The sequence below is a fragment of the Geotrypetes seraphini genome, chromosome 2 (assembly GCF_902459505.1).
Source record: "Geotrypetes seraphini chromosome 2, aGeoSer1.1, whole genome shotgun sequence".
Classification (NCBI taxonomy): domain Eukaryota; kingdom Metazoa; phylum Chordata; class Amphibia; order Gymnophiona; family Dermophiidae; genus Geotrypetes; species Geotrypetes seraphini.
Window position 1 is genome coordinate 365,634,752 of NC_047085.1, and position 17,709 is coordinate 365,652,460.

The window sequence follows — 17,709 nt, forward strand, 5'->3', positions numbered from 1 at the left end:
AAGTCCACCTAAAGTTAGATACCAATATAGGTACTGATTCTGTAAAACATAGGCACCCATTATAGAATCACACTTAGTGTCGCCCAAGTGTGCTTAGGTAGTGCTCAACATCCTAAATTTTAGGCATCCCCCATTTATGTGGGGTTTTCTTTGCCTAAAGTTAGGCGCTGATATCAGAGCCTAATGGCACCCAATTCATAAAGGCACCTAACTTGAAAACATGCCCTTGATCCGCCACTAACCATGCCCTTTTTTTTGTATAGGTGCTTTGGGCTAGGCTTCTACTCATAAGGGTTTCAAGTTATTTATTTATTTATTTAAGTATTTATATACCACTTATAGTCTAAGTGCATAACTTTCAATTAAGTCCAATTAAAGACGATCGTGAGGTTCTGAGTGGCAATATTAGCACTGGTAAAGCCTATTGCTCAATTAAATTAAGCGCCTCTATTGGCACCTAGCCTTAGGCGGACTTGTCTCTGCGGGATCTATCTCTATTCGCATCCCTGTGAGTTCTGACCCTGTCCCACCTCTACAAGCTCTGTCTTCATCTGCACAAGCCTAAGTGTTTGAAGCTTGAGCAGATGAGGACAGAGCTTGCAGGGATGGGGCAGAGATGGAGATAGATCCCTTGGGGAAGGGGACAAATTTGCCCCCATGTCATTCTCTACTGCCTATAAAATAGGTATCATAAGTGCTAATGTAATTTTTTTTAATGGCTGCATGTTAATGATAGCAAAGCCATTATTTTTTTTTCTATTAAAAAAAATCAGCCTGTTACTTTACAAATGGCCTTAGTGCAAGGGAAAAACTCATATAAGGGTATGCTAAAGCCACTTTTTACTGCAATCTAAAAAAAGGGCCCATATGAGGGAGCCTATAGTTTGCTGCCACTTCCCCTTCAGGATACTCCACCACAGTATCAGAGTCATCTTAAGATCCATAGTCCCTACCAAGGAGGAAGTGACATATGAAGGGTGGAACCAGGAGGACAGGAACTAGGAAGTATAAAAGGTCAGGACAGAACTAAGCTGAGGAGGCCAGAGGGAAGAAGCGATGCCCTATTGCATATGCCTGCATCACTTACGTATGATATGAACAGCAACTGCAACTACCATTGACTTGAACATTGCAATCTTGTACTTTGATCCAGTTGGTTAGTGAGCTGCTAATCACTGTGCTGGTAACTCTGGGAAGCCAGATCACAGCCCAACATTGTAAGTTCCACGCTGTGGTCCTGTAAGAATAGGACACAGAATGGCACTCCTGTATAGAAGGAGTAGTTTGTATTTGGGTTTCTCCCCTATCTGTGATTAAACAGGACCCCTACCTGACATCTTCAATAAAATATTATTTTGTTCATCTTAAACCCACTGTGTGGTACCAGTTTATCCAGGCTCAAGGGCCTACTCTCGCTCACAGTAAATTGTGACAGTGATGAGTCCTGCTTACCTGCCAGAAAAGCTAGAATCCTTAGCCTTTGGGGCTCTGGGCCTTGTAGGACTACCAAGTGAGACCAACTGGTTAAAGAGAGGGAACCTTTAACAAGTTTCATAAGTACCAGACAGGCAGGTTTTAATTTTGTTTGATTCGCACGCACAGTGCACAATGAGGTTGTCTAGAAAACATGGAAAGAGTTGAATAAAAGTACAAAAAATTCAGGGAAGAGGTTTTTGGAGGTGGGAAACCCTACAGGAAGCCCCACTCTCAAAACTACCATTTTGGAATCAATCCAAATTCTCCCATAGACAGTAATAAGACTGTACTCAGAACTGCCTGGTGCCATGCCTGCATCAGTTCACACTGTAGCTGGACAAGAGAGAAGATTCCTGCCTCAGACAAGTATATATGATCCTCCAGAAGTTTGTCTCTTTGGGTTGCCTTTAGACAGGCTTTAAGAGCCTGAAACCCTTGACCCCACTAGCTCCTCACGCATCTTTGGGGATGTGGAACACAGCCAGCACCAACTACAGCCCCCTGGAACAACATGGGGCCATTTAGCCTGTGCTCAAGCACCTGATAAATCAGGGGTGAGATGTTATACCAGCAATCCTAAGTGTTAGTGCAGACCGGCTAGGTAGGTGTTCTGCGAAAGGGTTGGCTCTCCTCCCTCCAGCTACAGCCCTCTGCCCTAGAGGCTGTATCTTTTCCCAGGCAGAACTATCCCAGAAATCCTGACAACTTCTGGGACATTATGAAGCCTCATACTTCAGATTAAAACCCAAACATAATAAAGTACTCCCCCAAAATTCACAGGTGGTTCCGTTCCAGGAGCACCCGCAAATTTTAAAAAACCATGGATCGGAGGCAGGAGAGGGCTGCAGGGATGTCAGCAGGTGCTGAAAATCAGGTGCAGGATCGTTCTCAGTATTTTCTGACCGCCTCTTCTGGGAACTGAAGTTAGGCTACACCAATCAAGACTGAGTCTGCGATTCGCGAACTCACAGGGGCATACTGTAAATCGATTGCAGAGCAGAAGACAAGACACATTCTCATCTTGCTTGCAGAAGGAAATACTGAGAAGATGGCGACTACCCACTGATACGAAGAGGTAGAGCTGAAAAGCTGTAGGTGATTCTTTAGGAGTAGAAGTGAATAACCCACTTGTCAAGACTATATGTTCCTTTTGCACTGGAATGATTCTTATTTTTTCACTAGAATTGTTTCTGTACATTTTACTTTTCTAGCTCATTGTTTATGGTAGCTTCTTGAAGTGATATTTCAACATCTTGCAATACGCTTTTCTGAATTTTAGAAACATGTTTAAAATTGAACCTTTTCCAATCAGACAAGCAAACAATTCAATAATGCTCAACATTTTTTAATAAATTAATGTCATTCAAAATACAGTGCCAGAACATGATGCAGCTGAAACATGCTAGTAGCTTGTCATGAAGCACCTGTGCTCATGTTAGATTGGCGGTGGTGCCCCGCTACTGCTAGTGGTTCCTGGGATTAAAGCCAGAGTAGCACTAGGCATCTGCTCTCCTGCACAAGGAGTGCAGAGTATTCCTGAACTGTTCACTCCCTCTTAAATCCCATTAAAACAAACAAACAAAAAACCCTGATAGCTGAAGAATATTTATACACAAATCACACTACAGTAATGCTTGTTATTAAATTAACCAAAAATATAAAGACCTGGTTATTCCATACTAAATCTTTGTTTTACAATAAAAGAGACATCAGCAGCAGGAAGTAATATGCACAATGAGCCCAAGTTACTGTAATATATATTGTGGAGGCTTTTACTGATTAACACTCCACAATGACCCGCACTATGAGGAGCTGGCAATTCCTATTGCTAGCCCAGCGATGTAAGTCTACAACCGATAAGTTACCAGTTGCCTGGAAGACCTGTATATTAAATAGACAGGTTTATGTTAGTGACAACAGAATACATGCACCTAACACAGCTTGACTGAACCTGCAGCCATATTTTGCCCAGCATATCACATAGAAAAAGAAAAAAAAAAATAAAAGTTCCACCTTTCCTATAGAAGGTAGAGCCACTTGATTTGGTTTTCTAATCTTAATGGAATATAGCAGACATTTCTATTAAGTGTGGCTGAATACATTAACTAAGTCACAAACAATTATATAACCAGTCCAGCACTTAAGAACACTTAATATTTAGAAATAGTTAAAAAATAAATGGAAGATTTTCATACACAATTTGACAAACCACACTCAGAATAATTACTGCTCTTGAGAGAATTTTCCAGAGTAGAAAGACTCCACAGGGCTAGAGATCAATGTTTTCGGTAACAATCTGGATGCTTAAGCTAGCATACATATGGTTTTCAGTTATCCGGTAGAATATTTCAAATTATGGAAGCATTATCATCCTGTAAAATCTCACTGTGTCTGCACTGAAATTAATGGCTACACATATGTTGAGCAGGGCTAAAAACAGTTCTTAGCCCAGGCCCACATTTTAGTTCATTCAATAAGGAATAGTATAAGCCAAGTCATTAATCTCTAGGAATTATACAGGTGGAAGAGTAACCATCTCTCCATCTAGCTCAAACTCATCTCCCCCTTCTGGGGAAAATAGATATGTTGGAGGCTTCCAAGGAGATACTTCAAGGCAGGATGGATATAGCTTCCCTACACTGCATCGAAAGTCTTTTCCCAAGTCCCAAAGAACACGTTCTGATATCTGCTGCCGTAGAAACCACTGATCAAGTTCCATATCGTACTGGTAGATGGCATACTTGGCTCTTTCATTCATATGAGTTTCCCGGATAAAGACACAAAATGTATTCGAGATCACAACAGCCCTAACACAAGGGTCAGAGTAGCGCTTTGCAGGAATATTGGTTGCCATTCTCCATTCATTTTTATTTACATCGTATACTTCCACAGTTACAGAAGATCCATCCACAGTGCTGGTTGGGAGTCTTATGCCAAAGTTGTTGCCAATATGCAAACCTCCGATATAGAATATTTTATCACCAAAAGCTGCAGCTGAAGCAAAACATCTACTAGTTTGCCTTGTAGCCATTTCCACCCAGGTACCTGACTTTGGAAAGTAACAGTATGTTAGGTTGTGTGCCATTACATAAATGCAATCATGAACCACCACTGCGGCATTCCATTGCCAAGCACATGGCAATGGGCTCACCATTGTCCACTCATCTTTCTCTGCATCATACCGTTCCACAGTCCTTTTGTTGAGCTCTCCCCCTGCACTATCTCCACCAATTGCATAGATGTAGCCTTCACAGCAGACCAGAGAAGGCTTTAAACGGACAAACAACATCGGGGTCTTTGGAATCCAACTGTTTTGTTGTGCATCAAACCAGTAAAAGCAATTCACAGTTCTAAAGATAGCCTGAAGTTTGCTTGCTTTACTGTGATTGGATTTTGTGTTCTTAAGAGGAATCTGTCCACCTGCTATATACATATCATTATCTGGCGACACCAATGTTCCAACTTTATGCAACTCAGCAGGAGGGCTGCAAAGCTTGTAAACTTTTTCCGCCTGGGGGCTATAGCAGACGGAAGAGTAAAGACTACCAGGGCTTTCAGAAGTAGCTTCAATGAATATGATCATCTCCTCTTTAGTCATCCCCAGTCTCGGCTTGAAAAATTTGGGCATAGATTTATAAAGTCCTTGCACCACCACAGATTTATCATTAGGTGGCAGGCCTTGAAACCACTCACGCTGTATTACTTCTGAAAGCGCATCAATTCTGAGGTGGCTGAGAACACTGGACAAATACTGTGATCGTGATACTGTGTTGTAATCCAGCCAGGACATTGCTGCTTCACGAACTGTCTCTTCCTTTTCCACATTTAAATTGTCACTACTTACAAGATCTATCAGTAGCTCGCTGGACAGCTGCATAAAAGCATCCTGGTGGTACACAGTTGTGAATTTGTGCTCCACCATTCTTTTAGCACTTTGTTTTAACTCTTCACAACTAAAGAGGTCAGCAAAGCTCAATAAGCGCACACAGTTTTCAGCATTTATCTTCTTAATTAAATATTCTCTGCATCTGTGTAACACATCATCAACCTGCAATGCAAAAATAAAATTATATTTAAATTTGTCATTATAAAGTACAGAGTTCTTGTAGAAATCTATTTCTATGTCTGACAACATTCATGGGTTAAACTGTATCTATATATTGACAAAATTTAAAACTAAAAATGCTCAGAGGATTTACAGCCAGAATTACTAACGTGCTACCATGTCAGAATTTACTAACACCATTAATGTGGAGGGTTTGGGGATTTTTTAGTAACTAAGTCCCATTGTCAGTAAAATAGTACATGCTAAAGCTGTACTGCATGTTATCCTAGCTATTAATTTGCAAATAATACAAATGTTAAAAATAATGTGATTATATAAAATATCTAGTAATTGTAAGGTTTATGTGTATTGCACATCTGATATTTTCTTAATCTTACAAGTTCCTAAAACAATATTTTAAAACAGTAGTTCTCAACCCACATCCAATCAGCCAGGTTTTCAGGATACCCACAATTAATATGCATGAGATAGATCTGCATGCAAATTTTTCATGCACATGCGGATATGTTTGAGTTTATTAGATCGAAGCAGTTTATAATTAAATAATAATAAATTGAAAAGAACTTTTTTTCTGACAGGAAAGATCCACACATTAAACAAAAGCTAAAACCTCTCACATACAAAAAAAGATGTATGTATCAGTTGCCCTCATCCAATCCTTACAAAGCAATGAATGGAGACAGCCCAGCCTACTTGAACAACCGCCTTATCCAAACTGACACAACCAGGCAAAGGAGAACCCAAACACCATTAATGCACCCCCCAATCAGAGGCGTCAAATGCAAACAAAAAATGTCCGATGGCCTACTGGCCACACAGGAAGCAAAACTTGACCCCCAATTATCCAATCTACTAATGATGACATCAGATTACAAAACCTTCAGAAAAGAAATTAAAACCCTGCTATTCAAGAAATCCATCAAGACAAACTAACTCCACAGGAAGTATCTCAATCCCCCAAAGTAACCTGCTCAACTATGTAATCTCTTCTGTAATTGTCCAGATAACCTCTAATGTAATCCGCCTTGAACCGCAAGGTAACGGCAGAATAAAAGTCACTAATGTAATGCAATGTAAAATGAAAACTTGACTGGCTGGGTAAATCCCAAGGAATGTGTTCAAAAGCATTGCTTTAAACTTTAAAAGATGTCAACAAATTAAGCCAGCACTATTAACCCCCCCTCCAAAAAAAAAAAACAACAACCAACCCTTTCTGCTTAAAACTGCAAACACCTTTCAGTATATGCAAGCAATTCCTACTTACACAATTACTAGACATATGAACTGGCTGCATGCAACTTGCTGGCATAGAGACAAAGGAGAAGCTTTGATAAAATTGCTGGAAAAGCTACTACAGAGCAGCAAGTAAAATAAAAGTGTTTCCCAACTTCTTCAAGCCAAGTACCCCCTAAATCAAACAAAATTTCAACTGAGTACCTCCAAACTCTGAGCAGTAGAGACTTTGAAATAGTTAAATTGTTTATCAATTAAAAAAAAAGACTAACTAGGCAACATACATAACAAATAAAGGTCATTGCATCTAGCATACAGACCAAAACATTGACATGATCCGTTATATTTCAGGCTGATATAAACTGTGTGGCTCCTTGACAGGTGGTATGTTTATTTTTACAAATTGAGTAAATATTAACAATAAGACTTACACCAGTGTTTCTCAACACATGGTACGTGAGCCGCTTATTTGGGGGTATGCGGTAGCGCTTCCAGGTTCATAGAAACATAGAAAGATGACGGCAGATAAGGGCTACAGCCCATCAAGTCTGCCCATATCATTGACCCCCTTTTAAGTCTACTGGACCCTTAACTCTACTGACCTGCTCTATTAAGTCTATATCCTAGCGACCCTATTCATTAGTATGACCCTCGCAGTGATCCCACATAGGTATCCCATTTATTCTTGAAGTCTGGGATACTGCGGGCCTCGATCACCTGTACTGGAAGCTTGTTCCAATGCTCTATCACTCGTTCTGTGTAGAAGTACTTCCTGACGTCTCCACGAAACTTCCCTCCCCTGAGTTTGAGCGGATGTCCTCTTGTGTTCGAGGGTCCTTTGAGAAGAAAGATATCATCTTCCACCTCGACCCGTCCCGTGATGTACTTAAATGTCTCAATCATGTCTCCCCTCTCCCTACGCTCCTCGAGAGTACAGAGCTGCAATTTGTTCAGTCTTTCTTCGTATGAGAGACCCTTTAGCCCCGAGACCATCCTGGTGGTCATCCGCTGAACCGACTCAATTCTGAGCACATCTTTACGGTAATGTGGCCTCCAAAATTGCACACAGTATTCTAGATGAGGTCTCACCATGGCTCTGTATAATGGCACCATGACCTCAGGCTTCCTGTTGACGAAACTTCTCTTGATGCAACCCATCATCTGTCGTGCCTTAGATGAAGCCTTCTCCACTTGAGTAGCAGTCTTCATGTCTGCACTGATGATCACTCCCAAGTCTCGTTCTGCCGTAGTCTTGGTCAAAGTTTCTCCATTCAAGGTGTAAGTTCTGCATGGATTTCCATTTCCGAGATGCATGACCTTACATTTCTTGGCGTTGAAGCCCAGCTGCCAGACAGAGGACCAACTTTCTAAAGTACGGAGGTCCTGTTCCATAGTATCCTGCAGATTGTAGCCGTTTACGATATTGCATAGTTTGGCGTCATCAGCGAATAAGGTTACCTTACCTTGAAGCCCTTGAGTCAAATCCCTAATGAATATGTTAAAGAGGAGTAGACCCAGGACTGAGCCCTGCGGCACTCCGCTGGTCACTTCCGACGTTTTGGAGAGGGTACCGTTAATCATCACCCTCTGAAGTCTGCCACTTAGCCAATCTTTAACCCATGCAGTTAGTGTTAATAATAATAATAATAATAATAATAATAATAATAATTTTATTCTTGTATACCGCAATACCATGGAAGTTCTATGCGGTTAACAATAGAAGAGACTGTACATTTACAGCGAAGTTACATTTACAGCGTTGTTACATTTACAGCGATTCCATCTTGTTCAGCAGTCTGTGGTGTGGGACGCTGTCAAAAGCCTTGCTGAAGTCAAGGTATACGACGTCTAAGGACTCTCCCGAGTCCAGCCTTCTTGTTACCCAGTCAAAGAAGCTGATAAGATTGGACTGGCAGGACCTACCCTTGGTGAATCCATGTTGACTGGGGTCCCGGAGATTCCCCTCATTCAAGACCGTATCTAATTTATGCTTAATTAGTGTTTCCATGAGTTTACTCACTATTGAAGTGAGACTCACCGGTCTATAGTTCGCAGCCTCAGCCTTGCAACTCTTTTTATGCAGAGGAATGACGTTGGCTGTTTTCCAGTCCAACTGAACTTTCCCCATGCTTAGTGAGAGATTGAAGAGCACGGCCAACGATTCCGCCAGAACATCTCTCAATTCTCTAAGCACTCTTGGGTGTAAATTGTCCGGTCCCATGGCCTTGTTCTCCTTGAGCCTTGTCAGCTCGCTGTAGACATCTTCAGGTGTGAACTCAAAATTCTGAAACGGGAATTGAATGGATCCATTTACCCTCCCCCCACCCATTCGGCTCACCTCAAAACTCCAACCTAAAGCAGCAGTGGTAAATAGGCTGCTCCTGGCCTGCCCGCTGGGGCCTTCTCTCTGCTGCATCGCCAATGACATCACTGTTGATGCGGCAGAGGGACACCCTGCCACTGCTGTTTTAGGTCAAAGTCGGAGGCGGGGGAGGGGTAAATCAGCATTGAATTGAAGGCGGGGGGAGCAAATCAGCATCGAATCTTGTCGCGGTAATGGCAGAAATTCCCATACGCTGCCTGTAACTGACTTGGAAATCTCTCCGCAGCCTGCTGAACCCAGCTCAGGCACGCTCTTAGCTTCATAAAAGCTGCACACTGAAGCTCAAAAAGAGTGCTTAAGTGAGGACTCCACTTCCTATCCTTCATGTCCTTGAATGCAATGCCACCCCTCCACTAGCAGAGTGGTCTCTTTCACCTTGAAAAGCAATAGCTTCTCCAGTTCTTCTTGTCCCTGCACCATCTTCAGATCAGCATCTGGTCTGGACCACTGTGCAATAATGAGCTCCTGCAAGACCTCAAGGACCGAGCAAGACTTAGGTGGCCTCTTAGCAACTGGCCATCATAAAGTTCGCAACAGCTGAAGCCAAGTAGACTAGAGGAGAAATATGCAAGACTTCCAAAGCCTGTGTATGAAGGATAATTCCTCCTTGTGAAACATCTGCACCACGGTGTGGTCATGTCTCAACTGTAGATTAGTTCTCTCCTAAAACTCCTCTGGATTCAAAGAATGCACCAATACAACAGCAGGTTCCCCTAGGCATTGGTTTGATGGCACCACAATTGCCAATCAGCCCTATGGCCCAGAAAGTGGTAAACAAGCCCCTGAAGCTGACCAGTGCCCAAAAGCAGCACGAACACTGTTTCACTGCCTCAGCCATCATCAGTGAACCACTCAGAAAAGCCATGCACAGCAGAGGGACCCAACAAAATGTTTTAAAGCAGTGCTCATTGCAATGTCAACTTATCACCCTTGTTGTGGGATTCCTCCGGGCCAGTTCCCAGCAAGGGGCAGAGACATGAAGAATAAAGAGTCCCCCACCCTCCATGTCAAAACAGAGAGCCCTAAAGGCCCACTTAACAGTATGCCCTCTGCCTTTAAAAAGATCGTAAGGAAGAAGAAGGCTAGCCAGAAGGGAGAAGAAAGGAGGGACCTAGTACCACCAGCTGTACCCTTTAATTTAGCTCCCCAGACAACCCAACACTCCCAGGTTCAACCAGACTGGGAGACCCAGAAAGGAAAAAAGCAGTCAGCTGAGTCCAAAAGAACTGGAAAACTGTCCACCACCTGCTAGAGATAGAGGAATATTAAAGAGGAATATTGGCTGGCTGAGGGAGGAACTGTCCTACATGGAAGCAGAGTTTAGCTTTTACCCTCTATCTCCTACCTGCTGGTAGATGGACATAATCCACTCTTCAAGGACTCATCTGATTCTAGATGTAATGGATGTGGTTGATTCATTAAAAGGATTTTAAAAAATCTACAGTGGGAAAGCAGTGGGAACAGTAATACCCAAGTACTTAAAAGAAGAGACATTTTCAATTATCCAAAGAGCAGCGGGTAATGCTCTTTGTAATCTTAAGATATATATACTGTATATCTGATTTGGAATAATTCAGCCCACTGAGAGCAGCACCTGATTTATTAAACAGTGCCATATAGGGGGCGTGGCTTAACGCGAACACAGGATGGAGGTGTGATCGAGACGCTCCTCTATATCTGGGCAAAATTTTAAAATTATAATTCTCTTATTGTTGATTTTGAGGTGAAAAAACAAGTTTAAATTAAACTTAAAACTATTACAAACTAATATTGAGCTCCTCCGATAAAATCGAGATAAATACTGAGAGAGGAAAACTGAAAGAAAGATTGCCGGTTTTTCTCTCAGCGCTGGTTTGACGCGGCAGATAACTGACAGAAAAGAAATCTATTAACAGAAACAATCGGATAACAACGCTGTTATTAAAGAGTGAAAAAAGAGGTACTGCTGAGAGTTGGGTGAAGTCTGGGTGAGAAAATTAAGAGAAAAGGTCTGTTTCTCTTTTGCCGGTTTTTTAATGACAGATGACAGTTGCTGTAGCGACGAGGTATTTTAAAAAAAAAAAGCTCACAGCGTGAATTACACCAGCCTGCCTTGCCAGATCTAGGTAAGGCACTGGGAAAAGAAAAGTTAGAAATATCAAGAGCGTTGTTATTTCTATGTGCTGAATGTTTAAACTGACTAACATTGAAGGGAAAAAATTAGAGAGAGACTGATCTCGTTAGTAAGGCTGCTGACAGTTGATTTATGGAACTGAGACGGTTTGTTATAGCCTTCTCTAGCCGGAGCTGAGTCGGAGCCTGGAGTTAAGGAGATCGATTAATTACTGGCTTCTTTTTGTGATATAAAAAAAAAAAGAAGTAAAAGTCTGAAGGCAGAAAAGAAAATATAGAATTGAAAATTATCCTCCTTTGACATTGATGGAAGGGAGACTGAGTAACTGAGGAAGAAGAATATCGGCACTTTCTCTCAGTAAACAAATAAATAAATAAACAAATAAATATCAGCTTGCTATAATAAAGAAGTACTGAATTGAATGTTGCTTTCCTCTGATAAAGCTGCGATTGGGCTTATGAGAGAAGAGACAGAGGAAAGGATTAACGGAACTTTTTAAAACTGAAGCAACAAGACATCGAGGCAATTGAGAGACGCTGTGAATAAATAGATTACAGTTGCTTCAAAATTGCCAAAATAAGAAAATAATTGGAAAAGGTGTTGCTTTCCTCAGTCGGGGCTGCGATTGGGCTCGTGAGAGGAGAGCTAGAAGAAAGGACTACCAAAAATATTTTATTTGATCAGCGCTGAAGCGGAGTGTCATTAAGGGAGAGTGACTTCAGGATATAATGAATTAAATCTATGAAAGACCTAACTAGTCTGAGAGAGATCTAAGAGAAGGAAAAATTATCAGACTGAGTGTTTCCCTTCTCATTGAGATAGTGAAGGGGCTTAAGGGAGAAGAAATATAAAAAAAAAAAAAAAAAAAAAATCTACTTCAAAAGATAGAACCAAATCCTAGAAGAAAAGGAATTAAAAACTTAAGAACACCCAACCTAAACCTAAGAGATTAAATTTAAGAAAGAAGAATAACCAAGAAAAAGAAAACAACAACATGGCAAGTACCAGACAAAACAAAAATGAGGCTGGTACATCTGCAAAAAGACAGAAACAAGACCAAATAACACCAAGCAAAATACCACTTCCTATAGAAGAATCAGACATATTAAGCAAAACAGAAGTTATGGAAGAATTAAGACAAATCAAACAAATGCTTAAGGAAACTATAACTAATATGTCGGAAATGAAAGAAGAAATTTTAAATATTCATAGACAAATGGAAGTTAACAACAAAAGAACAACTGAACTAGAATCAAAAATGGAAACTATAGAATGTGAATCAAAAAGATGTAAAAACGACAGCCTGGAATTAAATAAATTAAAAGATCAACTGGAGGACTACGAGAATAGAGGAAGAAGGAAAAACATCAAACTTTTTGGAATACAAGAAAATTTAGAGGGAAAAAATACTATCCTTTTCCTTGAGAATTTAATTCCAAAAATACTACAGTTAGACTTGAAACAACCAATTGAAATTGAAAGGGCGCATAGAATCCCAATTAAAAATTTAGAAAACAAAAACAGACCAAGACCAATAATTTTCAAAATGCTGAGATACCAACAAGCTCTAGAGATACTAAATGCTGCAAAAAAAGATAAAAACCTAAATTATAAAGGATCAAGATTATGGTTTTTACCAGACTTTGCCAAAAACACTGCAAATAAAAGAAAGAGACTACTAGACATGAGACCTCTACTAAAAGAAAAAGGATTTAAATATGGTCTATACTACCCGGCGAAAATGAGAGTATCATCTGGAGACAAATCCTTATATTTTGAGGATCCCGAAAAACTAAAAGATTTTCTCTCTAAACCAGAACCTATGATATTTTAACATAGAACATTAAGATGGTTTTGAAGACTCTATGAAAAATTAGAAAATATGACATATCGAAATATCTGAAGAAAAGGAGGAAAACAATATAAAGAAAAGACAATAATAATTATAAGAAAGAAAGAACAAAATATAGGAAAATTATTAAATAATACACTACATATATGATAAAAATAATTATATGTTGAATTTATAATACTAAGGAAATACAAATTAACATATTGTTAAATGGATAATGATACATTAATGAAATGTTATGGAAAATGATTAAAGATATAAAAGATCAATATAGATAGATAGAAGGGAAATTTGTTTAAATATTGAATATTGATTGCCTGGAATGGGGAGAATGTTTGGATTACAGTTCCAATGTGTATCCTTAAGCAGCCAATGTACTGGGTGGGAAAGGGAGGGACAAGGAGAATATTTATTAGAATAATTAAGGGAGATACATTAGGGTTAAATATGTGTGTCATGAAGAAAATTTTTTGGATATTAAATATGAAAGAGGAGAGGAAGAATAAGATAATGAAAAGTATTAAAATGTATAATGTCTTTTAAAATATATTCTATTAATGTCAATGGCCTGAATAATGTAATTAAAAGGAAAAAAATATTAACATTTTTAAAAAAGCAAAATGCGGATATTTACTGTCTGCAAGAGACACATCTTAATATGAAGGAATCACAGAAATTAACAGGTGGATGGATAAAGGAATGTTTTTTTGCTCCAGCAGTGGGTAAAAAAGCAGGGGTTGCAATTCTTATAAATAAAAAATGTATGGCCAATATAAAGGTAAAAAGTTCAGATCCACATGGAAGATGGATACATATCGATATAGGTATGGGAAATGATACCCTGACGTTATTTAATATATATGCCCCTAATTCGAATCAATCAGAATTTTTCAAAAAGCTACAAAATATGTTATTACCACTGGCTGCCTCTAATTTAGTGGTAGCTGGAGATTTTAATGCTGTAATGGATCCATTATTGGATAAAAAACCAGGTAAAAATATTAAATCTTTAGGTCTAGATAATTTAGTTCGATCATGCGATTTGAAGGATATATGGCGTATTCTTCATTTTAATGATCAGGAATATTCATTTTGTTCACAGGTTCATAAATCATTTTCAAGAATAGATTATATTTTTGTTTCAACAAATAAAGTGCAACAGGTGATTAAAGCCTCCATTGATCCTATTATTATTTCGGATCATGCGGGAATATGGATAGAATTACAATTAGATCAATTAGAAAATAATAGACCTCTTTGGAGATTTGATAATGCATTACTTGTGGATGACAAATTTTTGGAAAATTTTAAAACACAAATTAATGAATTTTTTCAAACAAATTTAGTGGAAGATACATCTATAGAGAATGTATGGGATGCATTTAAAGCAACTATGAGGGGTAATATTATATCATATTCAGCTTTTATTAGGAAACAAATTAAAAAACAATATATAGAATTAGAAAAAGAAATAAAAATATTAGAAGCTAAATTGATAAGTAAATGGGAATATGAAGTTTTGCAAGCTCTTTTGAAAGCAAAAGGTAAATATAATGAATTAACTTCAAAAATGATAAGAAAAGATTTGTTTTCCAAGCAAACAGTGTATTATGGAAGTTCTAATAAGGCGGGAAAATTATTGGCAAATTATCTTAAGGCAAAAAAAAGGAGAACTAATATTAATGGAATAAGAGATGATAATGGTATAATAACAAATCAAACAAATATAATATTAAAACAATTTTTAAACTTTTATAAGGATCTATATTCTTCCGAACCTTATTTGGAGAAACAAAAAGATGGAAAAAAATTTTTAGATTTAATTAATGGACCTAAGATTCCTGATCATATAAAACGAAGTTTAGAAGAACCTATATCATTAAAAGAATTAGAAACAGCATTGAGATCTCTTAGAGTTGGATCCGCTCCAGGTGGTGATGGTTACACAGTAGAACTTTATAAAACATTTCAAAATATCCTCTCCCCACATTTATTAAAATTATATCAGACACAACTTATAAAAGGTAATATAAAAGGTACTATGGCTGAATCAATAATAATTGTTTTGCCTAAGCCAAATAAAGATCCTACTTTGGTTTCAAACTACAGGCCTATATCTTTGATAAATGTTGATAATAAACTTTTGGCGAAAATTTTGGCTTTGAGATTAGCCAAAGCTCTCCCACATATTATAGATATGCATCAAACGGGTTTCGTTGCTAAAAGACATTCCTCCAATAACTCTAGACTATTATTTCACATGCTAAACTTGTCAAAAAAAATGGATGAACCGGCTTTTACAGTTTCATTAGATGCTGAGAAAGCATTTGATAGGGTAGAATGGAATTTTATGTATCAGGCTTTAGAATGGTTTGGTATAGGTTCTGGATTTATACAAATGGTAAAAACATTGTATAGCTTCCCGATTGCAAGATTAAATATTAATAATATGATATCTGATGGTTTTCAATTGCAGAGGGGAGTTAGACAAGGTTGTCCTTTATCTCCTTTGTTATTTGATGTTGTATTAGAACCCTTATTGTTAGCAATACAACAAACGAGGGAGATACAAGGTATTCCATATTCAGATATGGAATATAAAATTTCGGCTTATGCTGATGATATTTTGCTTTATTTGAGAAATCCAGAGTCTACCTTATCTTCTTTATTGGAATTAATTGATAAGTTTGGCAAATTTTCAGGTTATAAAATTAATTGGAATAAATCTGAAATTATACCCTTGAATGTTCACTGTGTAAAAGGATTATTTGATACTTTTCCATTCATATGGAAAGAAGAAGGATTTAAATATCTAGGCATTCAAGTTAAAAAAACAATTGAAGATACTGTAAAAGAAAATGAAAAATATGTATTAAAAAAAGTTACGGAGTTATGTGAGCAATGGAACCCATTACATATTTCTTGGTGGGGAAGAGTTCAAACTATTAAAATGATGATGTTGCCTGTAGTTTGCTACCAAATGAGTATGATACCTATTTATTTTCAGGGGTCCTTTTATAAAAAGCTTAATAGAATTTTAACAAAATTTCTTTGGCTTGGTAAAACATCTAGAATAGCTTTAGTAACCTTACAAAAATCAATTAAGGAGGGAGGGGTAAATTTTCCAAATTTTTATAGGTACCATCAAGCCTATATTCTACGTCAGGGTATGTATTGGATCCTCCCAGAACTTATAGATAATGCACCAGATTGGTTATATTTGGAATGGCGCCTTATGTTTCCCCTAAATTTAGTTCATCTACCAAGTATTAATATACCTAAAAGATACAAAGAAAATAAAATAATAATGGATACTTGGAAAACATTGAGATTTACTGATAAATTAACACCCATCCCAATATACAAATCAACTAATCAATCCATATGGATAAACTCCAAGATCAAAATTGGCGGAGCTCAAATCCTTTGGAAGAACTGGATTAATGCAGGCATTAGATCTCTAGATGATATTATTTCAGAAGGTAAACTGCTGGATTTTCCACAATTGCAACATAGATTTGGTCTCAATAAAACACAAAGTTTTAAATGGTTGCAATTGAAGCAGGCCATTCAGGTTGGGTTCCCTGAATGGAAATCATTAAACAATCAATATAGTTTAAAGTTCTTATGCTTTAAAGCAGACTTCCTAGGACATCAAGCCGCATTGTGGTATAAATTAATATCTGGATATTTAAATAAAAAACCAAAAAATGGTCTAAGAGACATTTGGAGCATTGAGATTGGACATCAAATTGATGCATCTCAATGGCCACTAATTTGGTCTTGGAGAATGGGATGTACAGTGTCAGCATCTATGAGACAAACATGGTTCTTTTTATTACATAGAGCTTTTTGGACCCCTACTCGTTTACAAAAATTAGACAGTTCTAAGTCTAATAGATGCTGGCACTGTAATCTAGAACCAGGGACATTAGATCATTTATTATATCATTGTCCTTATATTAAAATTTTTTGGAATTCAATTTGGCCACAAATTAATAAATTAATGGAAAATCATATTGCAATATCATATGATACAATTTTATTTGGAACAATGATGAGAATAAAAAGTCAAATTTCACCAGAAAATAATAAGCTTTTATTAATTATGACAGGGGTTGCCATTCAACATATAACTAACAATTGGAAAAATTACAACAACCTAAATTACACATTTTGGTGGAATACAATATGTCATATTTTTAAAATGGAAAGAACAATAGCAATACAAAAAGGGACATATACTAAATTTATAAAAATATGGGGGCCATTGACAAAATACTGTAATGAATAAATAATATGATGTTTTCTTCTTCTTTTCTTCTTTTAAGGATCTTTTTATGACACACATAGAGGGGGGGTAAGAAAAATTAATTTATACATAGTATGTTATAATATATTATACAAAATGTAACGTATGAATAAAAGGTAATAAAAGGGTGGGGGGAGGGAAATGGGACAAAATTTGTTTAGATTATATTGTATTAGATATAAAAAAGTTATAGAATATTTATCAATTGTATTCTAATATGTTGTATACTGTTTATAAAAATTTGAAAATTAAAATATTATATTAAAGTAATGAA

At 37.6% G+C, this 17,709-nt stretch overlaps 1 protein-coding gene across 4 annotated transcripts in view; it reads right to left on the bottom strand.

The window, feature by feature from the left end:
* Positions 1 to 2,805: 2,805 nt before the first annotated feature.
* The window catches only part of KBTBD2 (kelch repeat and BTB domain containing 2), a 46,133-nt gene continuing 31,229 nt past the window's right edge, over positions 2,806 to 17,709 (bottom strand). For all 4 annotated transcript variants that reach the window (XM_033930586.1, XM_033930583.1, XM_033930584.1 and 1 more), the window contains one exon: positions 2,806 to 5,524. In XM_033930586.1, the coding sequence (XP_033786477.1) occupies positions 3,989 to 5,524 (1,536 nt within the window). In that variant the 3' untranslated portion in view covers positions 2,806 to 3,988. The remainder of the gene's footprint in view (positions 5,525 to 17,709) is intronic.